Source organism: Didymella exigua (assembly GCF_010094145.1).
Source record: "Didymella exigua CBS 183.55 unplaced genomic scaffold M421scaffold_6, whole genome shotgun sequence".
Classification (NCBI taxonomy): Eukaryota; Fungi; Ascomycota; class Dothideomycetes; order Pleosporales; family Didymellaceae; genus Didymella; species Didymella exigua.
The window spans coordinates 724,934-737,363 of record NW_022984780.1 but is presented as its reverse complement, the minus strand read 5'-3'; the positions used below and the strand labels follow the sequence as shown (position 1 = coordinate 737,363).

The 12,430-nt window shown below is 55.7% G+C and overlaps 4 protein-coding genes across 4 annotated transcripts; 1 reads left to right on the top strand and 3 right to left on the bottom strand.

Moving 5' to 3' along the window:
• Window positions 1-1,090: 1,090 nt before the first annotated feature.
• Window positions 1,091-3,804, bottom strand: M421DRAFT_2818 (DUF221-domain-containing protein; the record flags this gene model as incomplete). Its single annotated transcript, XM_033588922.1, has 3 exons — window positions 1,091-3,201; window positions 3,255-3,732; window positions 3,793-3,804. The coding sequence occupies 3 exons, from the start codon at window positions 3,802-3,804 to the stop codon at window positions 1,091-1,093; spliced, it is 2,601 nt and encodes an 866-aa protein (XP_033451564.1).
• M421DRAFT_344419 (uncharacterized protein) lies at window positions 3,793-4,362 on the top strand. The gene is made up of 2 exons (XM_033589515.1): window positions 3,793-4,264; window positions 4,318-4,362. The coding sequence occupies exon 1, from the start codon at window positions 3,924-3,926 to the stop codon at window positions 4,254-4,256; it is 333 nt and encodes a 110-aa protein (XP_033451563.1). The 5' UTR covers window positions 3,793-3,923; the 3' UTR covers window positions 4,257-4,264; window positions 4,318-4,362.
• Window positions 4,363-5,954: 1,592 nt separating this feature from the next.
• On the bottom strand, window positions 5,955-9,154 carry M421DRAFT_417962 (uncharacterized protein). Its single transcript, XM_033591636.1, has 5 exons — window positions 8,761-9,154; window positions 8,587-8,711; window positions 8,353-8,541; window positions 7,408-8,293; window positions 5,955-7,357 (listed from the first exon to the last, which is right to left on the bottom strand). Exons 1-5 carry the CDS (start codon window positions 8,832-8,834, stop codon window positions 6,160-6,162), a joined length of 2,472 nt encoding a protein of 823 aa, XP_033451562.1. The 5' UTR covers window positions 8,835-9,154; the 3' UTR covers window positions 5,955-6,159.
• A 1,219-nt stretch (window positions 9,155-10,373) lies between these two features.
• Window positions 10,374-12,386, bottom strand: M421DRAFT_2816 (GTP-binding protein lepa; the record flags this gene model as incomplete). Its single annotated transcript, XM_033588920.1, has 1 exon — window positions 10,374-12,386. One exon carries the CDS (start codon window positions 12,384-12,386, stop codon window positions 10,374-10,376), a length of 2,013 nt encoding a protein of 670 aa, XP_033451561.1.
• Window positions 12,387-12,430: the final 44 nt, after the last annotated feature.

Sequence of the window (12,430 nt, the reverse complement as noted above, 5' to 3'; positions counted from 1 at the left end):
GGACGAATGCGTGCTCATGGCCGTTTCGTCCTCCGCTCGCTGACGTTCGGCTAAAGTGGTAGAACAAGGCTTACCGGTACCGTAGTCATGGCCCATGCGCTCGCGTAGCTGAGCCGATGGTGGTCGGTCATTCTTTCTTCTCTGACCCACCGTCGATGTCGATGAGAGTAAAAGTCGCGAGATTCCAATCGCTGAAGAGACCTTCTGGTTGTTTCTGAAGGTATGGAAGCGTTTCCAGATCAGCGTGCCTAAGATGCCGGCGAATTGAAGGGAACAAAATCTATCGATCGAGACCTATGAAAGCATAGCCAGCGAGAGGGCAGCAACGAGAATCAACGCCATGCGAGTCTGTAACAGTAGACAGACAAGCAGAAGTCTATGGGCAGGAGCGTCCGCTGCGGTTCTTTAAGGAATCCCAGGTACGGAACATCTTCCGTAATCATAATCTAGATCCTCATTATGAGCACGTTTGAGCGGGATCGTACATGTATATTTCCAGATTACAGCGCATCATGTCGCTCAAAGAATAAATTATAAATGATGGTTCGACTTTATTCGTTCATTCGATCGTCAGACTTCCGCCATTGCTGTATTATGCTTGTCATGATCATAAATATGTATCATTCCACCCTCAAGGCTAACCAGTCTGGCCCTGTCCCTGCCTAACGGGTGCATTTGCATCGGGCTCACCACCATCATGTACATGATGACATGTGTTCCCATCCTTGTGAAGGCGGACATCGTGATGATCGAAGGAGATTGTGCATTGAAATCGAGTAAACGAAACAAACGCTGAATTGAAGGCAAAACCAACTCTGACTTGCATCTTTGTATTACAACTAGCTAAGGGGTGAAATGCAAACCTGGATATCTCTGCTTCGCTGTTGTTCGTGGGATCAATAGCTCTTCATCATCGTGCACCTGCATCGTAATTGAGAAAACAACCAAAAGAAATGGAAAGATGTGGTATGTGACTTGAGGTTCAGAGAAACATAGTTAGCCTCGAGGGGTATCGTCAGACTCCGACTCCGACTCCGTCTTGTAGGTGTGAGAAGCGGGTAGAAAGGGGTTCATCGTTGAGCGCCTACCGCTAGTATAGGATACGCTCATCGAAGACAGGGGCCTCTCTGGCGCGTCCATCCTCGACACCCTTCCAGTAAACCTTGCCCTTCTCATCGAAGATAGCCTGCTCATCTGTGATTTGCAGCTCAGAGCAAGCCTTGTTTGTGTCCCTGATTTCACGCTGGCTGATACCCATCTCGTCGTGGACGATCCAAATGACTGGTGTGGGTGATGTGACGGCAGGATTGAAGAAAGCGCGTTTCTGGATCTCGATAGGCAGTGGCTCCTGAGGCTGGTGATAGTACTGGTCCAACGTAGTGTAGAGCGTGCTGAGCGAGTTACGTTCGGGATTGACGATCTTCCTGAGAAAGCCGGGAATGCGAGACGCCTTGGGGGCGTAGTTGGTGCTGGCACCGCTGTTCAAGGGTGCAGAGTCAGACTTCTCACGGCTCTCATCGCGGTGACCATCCTCAACTTGACCATTGTTGGGTGTGGGGTCAGTGTAAGCCAGGCGGGCCTCCTCGTGCTTGATGGCTGTGCCGAGCGAGACGGTGAAAATGAGAGTGATCGCTAGCATAACGCACATGATAGCCAGAGGACCGGCAGCGTATGTGTTGTTAGCCGTTGAGAGGGCGAAAAGGCCGATCAAGCAAATTTCGGAGAGGAAGACACCGGTGAGCAGCTGCTTCAACGCCTTCTGGTAAGCTTCACCCTTGGTATCGATGTTAGTCTCGTACACGTAGAGGAAGTTGTAGCGGTAGGCGATGTAAACGAGAGTGAAGCCGACCGTGGCGAAGCCCAGGATCAGAGGGGCGATACCAGCATAGGTAATGGCAATGACACCCAAGTTGCACCACTTGGGGAACTCGGAACCCCAAGCAGGAGCCGAGAGTTTGGTAAGCTGGTCGAAGATCTTGCGAGGTGTCTTTCCAGGGAGGATGCGACCGAGGAGAATAACCACGACAAACCCGCCAATGTTGAGAAGTGTACCGGCAGCCGATGAGAGACCCAGCAAGACAAAGTAACTGATATAAAAGTTGGAGGCCTTGGGAAGGTTTTCCGCCAAGAGTGACAGAACTGAGCCGGGGTTATCAAGAACCTGGTTGATCACCGAAGTGATGGCGCTGGAGAGTGTAGCAACGAGGAAGACCTGTACGACCTGGAAAACAAAGTACCAGCTCTGGGTCTTCAATTCAATCTGGCTCCAGGTGACGTAACCGGCAAGCTTGGCCATGAGACGGCAGAAGATAGGTACCAATGCCATTAAGACAGCGAGCATGACTGTGGGCAGAAGACCGGTGACAACACCAAGAATGACCTTGGGAATGTCAAGGATCCAAGACAACCACGTGAATCGCTCCGCCAAGTAGTTGATGTTGGAGATCAAACCAACGAAAGCGACGGGAACAGCGAAAAAGATGATCATGACGGCGATGATGGCGGTAGCAATAGCCCATCGAATAAGGTGTTGGGATGTACCAATCTTCAGATTCTGCCAGACAACTTCTTGCGGCATGACACCGAGCTGACGAGCAGCCATCTTGGAGTTCGGCTTGGTCTTGCGGCTCTGCATCATCTGCCATGCGTCCTGAGCGCGCCTCTGAGTGTCAAACTCAATGAAGACGGCGCCGACGAGCTCGCCCTGACCATTCCAGTGCTTATCCTGCTCAGCAGTGATCTTGGGAATAAGCTCAGCCAAGTGCTGGCGGCCGTATTCGATGGTGTCGACCTTCTTGCCGATGAGAAACTTGAGCTTGTGGGTAGGGCGGTCCTTGGGGTTGAGCCACTTAGTGCCGTCCTGCGCGTTTTCGTCGACAAAGTGCTTCTTGCCCTTCTCAGCCTTCATCCTCTCCTTGTTCGCGTTCGTCAAAAGCTTGACTTCGCCAGCTTCGAACTTGAGAGCGGTCTTGTCGCGGTCCTCGACGAGGTCTTCAAGCTCCTTGGTGTCAGACGCAACCCAAGCATGCTTAACACCAGGGAACATCTCGAACAGGGCGCTCTGGGAGAGTGTCTTTGGTACGTTGGTGAAGAGAATTGTGCGCGCTGAGAGGCGGCTGGCGCCCCATGGCGATCGGCGGTATGCTTGACGAAGATTGACGGTGTAAAAGGACTCGCGCGCAATAATGACCATGACGAGACCTATTTGCACGTTAGCCTTGCTCACTCTCCAGGTTTGGCCTCAATCGACTTACTCAGGAAGATGGCAGCTATGATGGCGTGCGCATAGTAGCGATTGATATTAGTGCCATCCGTCGAGACATTACTGAACGAAAGCATGTCAAACTGTTTCTGTCCAGCACCGCCAGTTGCGTTGACTGGGAACAGAACAGGCCAAGTGATGCACGCGCCCAAGAAGCTCAACACAATCATCATCTTGAAAAAGCGCACGAAGAGATAGCCGTCGATCGACTGATGATCCAGAATGTACTCATCCTTGAGGTTTTTGAAGTCTTTGATCCATCCGAACAGGCCCCCACTCGGTGCTGGCGTTTGTCGCTGCTCTCCCAGATGGTTGAGGTACGTCCTCGGCGCATACACTCGTCGGAAGGACTTGCGGAAAACGATGAAAGCGGTAACGAAGACACCAGCAAGAATTGCTGTGGGTACTAGGGTCGACAGGAAAGACGACAAACTGTTCGACGCATCCCTGGCCTCGCCAGTTTGTCCACCCTGTGATGATGTATTAGTGCGTGTTCACGTGTTTGTTTGTTTTCACTTGCAACAACTTACGGTGGACGACATAGTGGAAGTAGAGACGGTTGTCTACCCCTCGGGATGGTTGAAGGGTATTATTAACGCGACAGGGGACTGTGCGATGCAAAAAATGAGCAGGTCGTCGCCGCGCAAGACAATTAAACAGGATGCGGGAGCTACAAGTAGTGACGTGGGGCCCCTGTCCTAATCGGCCCAGTGGCTCAGACAAGGGAAAGTGCAATCGCCAGCCACCGCATGATTGGCGAATGCCCGCTGGTGCCGCTTTCAACTTTCCTTCAGTTCTCCATTATCCAGACTCTCACCGAGCTTGTCTCCGTTGCACCAGCCTCGATTGCGGCGCAATCTTACTGGCATGTGAACTATGGCATCTCGGAATGCCCGTTGATGGGGCTGTACCCTTGCGCAAACACCAGACGAACTCGACTCGAAGTCGTCGCGATCTCAAATCCTGTCACTCACCGTTCGGACGCACATCATGATTGCTAGGGTAGGTAGCTGAACTGGGCATGCCAAAAGCAAGGCATTGATTCGTGCATTCAGGGGTCACGGCACTCTCCCGCGTTACGAGCAGCCAAGTGCCTCGCAAAGTCTGGTGCACGCGCACAACTCGCATTGATCCTTGATGCGAGTTGATCACCTACAAAGAGCGGATACATGACGTTATCAAACAGAGAGGGGCACTGCGACGGCTCCCTTCCCCCATCTTGGTCTTGGATTCTCCTGACTGACAACAAGGCTTCATTGCTGCCAAGTGTCGCACACGCGCAACGCTGTGCGATGACTTCATCGTACCATCAATCTCAATCGGTGCCATCAGTAACAACACCTGAGCAGCGACAGCCGTTACGTGTACAACAGCACACCGCTGCACGCTAGACACCAGCTGCGACAACAATCAACTTTTTCCGACACAGCCCTCGCTATCAAGCAGCGCGTTGAATATCATCACACGCCCCTGCTCGCGGCGATCTAGATCTGGCGCTACCGGGTGATCTCACTCAAACCCTTCCCAGTAGCCTCTGCTTGCAGCAAATTTCCGAACCGCCCAACCTGCAACATGACACGCGCTACCCTTTCGGCGCAGATATTCAGCTCGTGGCCCATGTCAGCGGCTGCAGAGCCTCGTGTTGTCAGGCTATCGAGTGTGATTTGAGATTGTGGGCGGCTGGATGATTTGTTGTTTGTTGTTGCACAGCCACAGGTTAATCAGCTTCGTCGGCTCCGGCGGAGAGGGGCTGTGGCGGCCTATAGGATGTGGCATCGGCATGAGCATGAGGGTGGCATCAAACGACGACGTCGGCGACTCCGACAAAGGTCGAATTTTACGCTGCTGCGAATCCTACATCGTCGAGAAAGAAGAGTCGACCATTGTGACGTCGGGCTGCATCCCGCATTAGCTCATCACCAAGCTTTCTTCACGGGCAGCACAACAAGGCAAGCCTCGATCTTGTTCGTATCGTCAAATCCATCAAGATGGTAGATCTCACATGGACATCGAGGGTTTTTGTTAGCTTGCTGGTCTGCATTCGTAGTCAATCAGTCTAGCATGTCATCGATGCCGCCTTTGACACCATGCAAGATCAATGAGGACTGCTGTAAAGCCTTGCCTGGTTTCACATTGAGCTCTCAGTATCTGCAATGTAGCTGTCGTGTCATGAAGCAGACATCTCTGCGTCGAGCGAGCTGCGTCTGCAGTGCCACGGCCGCCTGATCGTACCGGTATGCATGCAACCCATGATACACACCACCACCCGAGGTATTGGAGCCAGTTATGCGCTCCCCTTTCGACTGATTTAATGGTAGGTTCCTCGTCGACTATCGGTGTTCGTTGCGAGGTTATACCAGTTTTGTGTTCGCAGAGCAACCACACGCAAGTCTGAAGAAAATCGACACTAAACCACCTTCTATCCAAGCAGGCCGGGAATACGGATCATGCGGTACACGGCGGGGTACGCCAGGTCTGGACTACTTATGCTGAGGCCATAGATGCCGGCCTTGCCTTGTGGATTCTCACAACCCAGCACATGTGTTGCGTTGGTGTGGGGAAATGGACATGTCGACCACAGCATGATGACAAGGTAAGCTCTGGAAAGCTGGACGCCAGTCTGGATACGTGTCGCTTCTCGAGAGCGGCTTGCGCGCCTCGCACACACTGAGATGGAGATATCATCATGCAAGTAGATATCAGCCGGTTGAGCACTGAAGCTACTGGTACATTCAGCCACGACCGGTTCAATACAAAGAACGTGTATAAATCATTGAAGAGACCAGTATCGCTTCTGATTTGATCGTAGACTGGTGCTTCAAGACGCCATGTCGCCATTTGCCGTCACATTAGCTCGTCCCACCCCCCAATGCCATACACAAAGAAACACGCTCGAATCAATACGCTCTGCCAGAGTTCCTAGGCGCAAATAGCCTACCGTTCGCACTTCTATTGCTCAACTTCCTCTCAACAGTCCTCTCCACGCTCCCGTCCCTCGAACCCTGCACGATGCCGTCGGGGAAATACGTGTCCCATCCACTCACCGTCCTGTGGGGACCTGTCCTGACGTCGCCATCTAGATTGCCAGAATGGTTCACGGAGCGGAACGACTCGGTCTCGACGTGCTCGCCGACTGTGACAGCGTGATGCTCTAAGCCGTCGTCGACGAGGATGCTGCGCTGCGTGTCGGCAGTGGTGGGACAGGGGCGCTGCTGGCGGCCGCGAGACGTGGCTCTTAGATCGCGCACTTCGTAGTAGCCTGGGAATGGTAGAGAAGCCGAGTTGCTGCGGGAGCGTGTGCGGTGTACGATGGGTGGAACTGCCGAAGCGGTGTCGGCAGGGTTTCCGGTTGATGCCTCTGAGCCGAGAGTTTCTTTGCTCTCGTACCAAGTATTTCTCTCTCTCCTGTTGCGATAACTTGACTGTTGGTTGGCGCTGTCTTGTGAGTCGTGGTGGACGAGCGTGGGCTCGCTGCTGATGGAGTCCTGGTGCCGCGTTCGACTATGCTTCTTGCGAGCGTTCCCACTTTCCATGGTGGAGATTGGGGGGCTATCGTCCGAGTTGGGAAGTGATAGTCGAGGGTCGATGGGCGATTCCGGGCTTATCGGTCGGTCGCCGTTGTTCTGGCCAGCGTAGCAGTTGGAGGTGACAGTACCCATGCCAGCTTCAGTCGGAGGTTGGAGAGAGCGGTTGAAGTCTTCAATCGCCTGATCCTTCTCGTTCATGGCCTTGTTGCTATCGCTTCCTGTCCCGTTTCTACTCCTGCCACTGCCACTGCCACTGCTACCACTGCCACTACTACCCACAATCCTCTTATGCCAAGAGCTGTTTTGGTACTGAAAGTCTAGACGCTTCTCGCCGCGCTTGCCAAACCAGAGTGGCTCGTTCTTGCTGATATCTACAACACTGAACCATGGGTTGCCAGGATCATCGTCAGCAAGGGCGAAAATGACGTCCACCTCCTCGAGCGAACGGAATGCAGTTTCGGGGTAGAAGAAGTAGACCGTGGGAATGATGGCGAGGTTCGTTGCAGCAAAGATGATCCAGGTGCGGTAACCGATGTTGTTGAATGCGATGGGTGTGATGAACACAACACTATGAGGTGATCAGTAGGGAATGCTGCACACGGTAGCACCAGAACTTACATAAAGTTGAACAACCAGTTGGCACTCGTACTGATTGCATTTGCCGGGCCGCGGATCCTCAGAGGAACGATCTCGACTTGGTAGAGCCATGCCATTCCTTGCCAGCCGATGGCAAAGAACATCGAGAATGCGAACAGGAAAACTGTACTGGCAATCCGTGCTCCAGCAACATTGCGCTCAGTCCAGAGATACTGCATGATGGTGATGAGGATCATGCACCCACTCATACCAGAAGCGCCGAACATCATCAAGGACCTACGGCCCCAGAAGCGATCAATACCGACGACAGCAATAAAACTGGCGAGGAAGTACGTCGTAGCAGAGCACCCGGCAAGGAGACGAGCCAACCACCCGGTGTAGTTCATGCGGGTGAAGAAGATCCAACTCAAGTATTGCAGAGCGAGGTTGATTCCCGTTCCTTGCTGGAAGACCTGAACGAAGTAGGCAAGGACAACACGGTGGAAGCCACGGCGCTCTTTGTTGGAGAACACGCTTGCTGTTGATCCTTGAGCCATGATCAGAATGGCATCCTTGATCTGAAGGAACTCGTCCTTGATCTCGAAGTCGTCGATATCGGCATCGTTCAGGGCGGCCAGCACATTCAGCGCTTCCCGCTCTCGGCCTGTAAGGATGAGCCATCTCGGGCTTTCAGGCAGGAAGATCAGCAAGGCGATTGCGGGCAAGGAGAAGACGATCTGGAAGGCGACAGGGACTCGCCACGCCGCCGAAGAGCCAACATAGGCAAACGCGAACGTGAGCCAGTACGATAAGGCGTACCCAGCTGCAGCGAAGGCGCCTGCGCTGATCATGAGGATGGTTCCTTTGCGATGTGACTTGACACATTCGGCCTGATACGCAGGTGCTGTGGCTGTAGTGAAGCCATTGCCTGTACGAATGCGTTAGTGTCTCGAAACCTCCTTGACTCAGAATAGAGGATACACATACCGAAGCCGGCAATGCCTCGTCCCACGATGAACTGTGCGAAGCTGTACGACGAGGTCTGAATGATCTCGCCAATCGTCCATATGGTGATGCCGAGAAGGAGAGTGCGTCTGCGACCAAGAGAGTCGCTGACCAGGATGCAAAGGATGGCAGACACGAGGCATCCCAGGTTCCATGCTCCTACGACAAGACCTGATCGTGTCAGTGAAGGACATCTTCAATACACTCTGGACGTACCTGTCACCCATGCATTGTGGAATGATGTCGTCGCAGGGTCCAATGTATCAAGTTGAGGGAACCGCTCCAGGAATTGAGGAACGGTCAAGAGGCCGCCCATCACGCCCTGGGCATAGCCGAAACATCTGTCAAGCTGTCAGTCACTAGCCCAACGTTCTAAATATTACGACTTACAGGAAGCATAGCCCACAAACAGCACTGATCACAGTCGCGAGACTTCCGCCTCTCAATCCAAGATAGCTCGCCATAGTGCTCTTTAAACGGCCAGCACAACAGATTGCAACGCAGCTAGAAGGAGGCTCGACGGTTGACGAAAGGACCGGACCGCGACGAGCGGCTCAACGCTTATCATAGCAGCTGTCTAAATCATGCTTTCGGACGCCCAGATACCGTATAAGACTTGTGGGTTTGGCGAAATCTTCAGATTTTCGTCATGACTGACTCCAACATGGATTCAACATGGATCCAACATGGATGCCCTTCGGACGTTGCGTCCGCGGCAACGGCCTGAGGAGAGCGGACTTGCCCGATCAGGGCAAATCCGACATCTCGACATCGTCGAGGCGTGTCGATATGTCAGGTGCCGGGGTGCGGAGATGAGACCGATAGGCGTTGATGTCATCAGTGCTAGTGGATGACTAGTGTCGATATGTGATTATAGCGTTTGTCGATCAGATCACGGAGAGTTTGACAGGATGGACGGTTCTCATCAGCATCGTCTTCAGGTGTTCGCAACAGCATGCTGACTTGTGCGGCACCAGACGGGGTCGTGATCTTCAAAAGGCAAATAAGTTCTGGGGTTGTACGATCTTGACTTCATCTCGTTTGCAGGGATTCGCATCCTGCGAGATGAACACTGGTTCATCGATCGTTAAGTTTATCCACCTCGGCGAAACTATTCGCACAATGGTGACCTCGCCCAGGCTGCCCGTTGGATTGAACGTTGCACCCCCTCTTGCTGAAGGCGCTCCCATCCAATCGGTTGAAGTTCACCAGATGGAGCGACCGACACCAAACTTCCGGGGATCCTGCTCTTCGCGACCGCTTCGGAAGTTAATGCACGCTCGATGTCCGGCGTGCTGGCGGTTCCTTGTTTGTAAAACTGGTAAATACCCAGTGGCGGGAGTGAAGCTGACGGTGAACGCGCAGCATCTGCTGTATCACCAAGTGTAGAGCTCACGTTGATGTTCTATCGCGCATACCCGATGCAGCAGATACGCGCGCATCCTTGTCCATTGGCAATCAAAGCGGGGGCGTTCGTTAATCGTGCAGTTAAACCTGCGAGATGAGGAGCGACACCCAGCGGCCTCCGGACCATTCAGCGAGCGAGCGTGACCCGCAGGCCGTCCGACGCGGACTGCATCCGAAGTCACTGGCGGAGGGCAAACCCGTATGCGAGCGAGAGAGATGTGTGCAAGAGTCTGTCCCGATTGACATGTGAGAGTTCTGGGATGCTCCAGAGCTGTGAGGGATGTTGAGTATGGCCGGCCTACGCATCACTTCTGCTGCATCAGCCGCAAAAGATGCACTGCCACCCTCTTCTCTTCCGTGACAACAAACAATGTCAGAGCAACGGGAGCGGCCTGGGAGGAGGGAGGGCTGGGTATGTTGTTTGCAGGCTGGGGAAGTGCAGCGGCAGGGCGTGCTGGCGGGGGAGGTAGTTTGGGATGTGTGCGCAACGGTTGGACGCGGTGCTCTGACATGCACTGATAGGCATTACGCACGTGGCAATATCGTACATAGTATACAATCTAGCTGGCATCTACAAACAAACGTGTGCATCTCGGCTACTTGGCCAAGAACTTCTGGAACGCCTCCTGCTCGACGACGACATTGCCGACGGCGCGCAGTTTCTTGCGGCCCTCCTTCTGCTTCTCGAGCAGCTTCCTGCGGCGCGACAGATCGCTCGCGTGCAGCTTGGCCAGGACGTCTTTGCGAAAGGGCTTGATGGTGGCGCGGGCGACGATGCGGCGGCCGGCGGCGGCCTGGATGATGACCTCGAACATCTGGCGGTCGACGTGCTCCTTGAACTTGTCGACCCACAGGCGGCCGACGCGGTCGACCTGGGAGGTGTGCAGGACGCGGGAGACGGCGTCGACGGGCTGGCCGTTGACGAGCAGGTTGAGTTTCGTGATGGAGGACTTGTGGAAGCCGGCGTCTTCGTAGTCGAGCGAGGCGTAGCCCTTTGTGCTGCCCTTGAGCTTGCCGAAGAAGTCGTCGACGAGGTGCGAGAGCGGCAGGTCGTATTTGAGGATGACCTGCGAGGCGGTGAAGAAGGTGAGTTCGCGCTGGATGCCGCGGTTGGCTTCGCACAGCTTGATGACTTCGCCGAGGTATTCCTGCGGGAGGGTGACGGTCGCCAGGACGTAGGGCTCGTGGACCTCCTGCACGCGCATGTGGACCTCGTCGGCGTCGGGGAACTCGTTGGGGTTCGTGATGATGCTCTCTGTGCCGTCGCGCCAGAGGACCTTGAATGGGACCGAGGGCGGGGTGATGATGATGTTGGCGCCGTGCTCCTGGCGCAGACGGTCCTCGAAGACGGAGCAGTGCAGGGTGCCGAGGAAGCCGAGACGCCAGCCGGCGCCGAGGGCGTCGGACGACTCCTTCTGCAGGGTGACGGAGCGGTCGTTGAGGATGATCTGGTTGATGCTGTCCTCGAGGTGCTCAAAGTTGTCCTGGTCGGTGGGGAAGGCGGCGACGAAGACCATGGACTTGGGCTCCTCAAAGCCGGGGTAGGGCTCGACAAGCTTCTCGCTGCCGACGGTCGTGTACGTGTCGCCGACCTTGGCCTCCTGCGAGCGCTTCATGCCGGGGTTGAAGTGGATGTAGCCGACCTGGCCGGCCTTGAGCACCGTCTGCGGCGTCTGGTCCGGGTACATGATGCCGACCTCGCCGACAATGTACTTGAGGCCCGTGGCGAAGGAGCGCACCGTGTCGCCGGGGCGCACCTGGCCGTCGAAGACACGCACCAGCAGGATGACGCCCTTGTAGACGTCGTACCACGAGTCGACCAGCAGCAGGCGCAGCGGCTTGGCCAGGTCGCCGACGGGGGCCGGGATCTTGTCGATGACGGCGGGCAGCAGGGCCGCGACGTTCAGGCCCGTCTTGGCCGAGACCAGCACGGCGTCGTCGGGGTGCAGCTCGAAGGTGTCGCGCATCTGCTCGAGGACGCGCGGCGGGTCGGCGTGGGGCAGGTCGACCTTGTTCAGGACGGGCAGCAGCGCCAGGCCCTGCGAGAAGGCGAGGTAGAAGTTGGCCACCGTCTGGGCCTGGACGCCCTGGCTGGCGTCGACGAGCAGCAGGGCGCCGCCACACGAGGCGTAGCTGCGCGAGACCTCGGCGCGGAAGTCGACGTGGCCGGGCGTGTCGACGAGGTGCAGCAGGTAGTCGGCCCCGGCGTGGCGGTAGATCATGGTGCACGTCTGCGCCTTGACCGTGATGCCGCGCTCGCGCTCGACGTCCAGGCGGTCGAGGATCTGCTTGTTGCCGCCGGGCGCGATGGTGCCCGTGAGCTCCAGCAGGCGGTCCGACAGCGTGCTCTTGCCGTGGTCGACGTGCGCGACGATGCAGAAGTTGCGGTAGCGCTCGATGGGGATGGCCGCGATGCGCTTCTCGAGGTCCGTCTGCGCGCGGAACGCCTGGGCATAGCTGCGGGCGAGCGGTGGTGACGGCGACGGCAGTGGCAGCCGCTCAAGGGCGCGGTATGCGTGCGCGGGCGCGATGCGTGTGGGAGAAAAGCCGTGCGGGCGACGCGACTGCGCCCGCCAGCCCTGCAGAAGGCTGCTCGCGGTCCGGGGCATGCATGATCGCATGAGTGGGCATGGGACGGACGGTGCTTGGCTGC

Coding starts and splice junctions, on each gene's coding strand:
- M421DRAFT_344419 (XM_033589515.1), top strand. CDS start 3,924: ATGCGGGAGCTACAAGTAGTGACGTGGGGCCCCTGTCCTAATCGGCCC.
- M421DRAFT_417962 (XM_033591636.1), bottom strand. CDS start 8,834: ATGGCGAGCTATCTTGGATTGAGAGGCGGAAGTCTCGCGACTGTGATC. Junction 8,712..8,760: donor GTTTGTGGGCTATGCTTCCT/GTAAGTCGTAAT, acceptor ACAGCTTGACAG/ATGTTTCGGCTATGCCCAGG. Junction 8,294..8,352: donor ACGAGGCATTGCCGGCTTCG/GTATGTGTATCC, acceptor GCATTCGTACAG/GCAATGGCTTCACTACAGCC.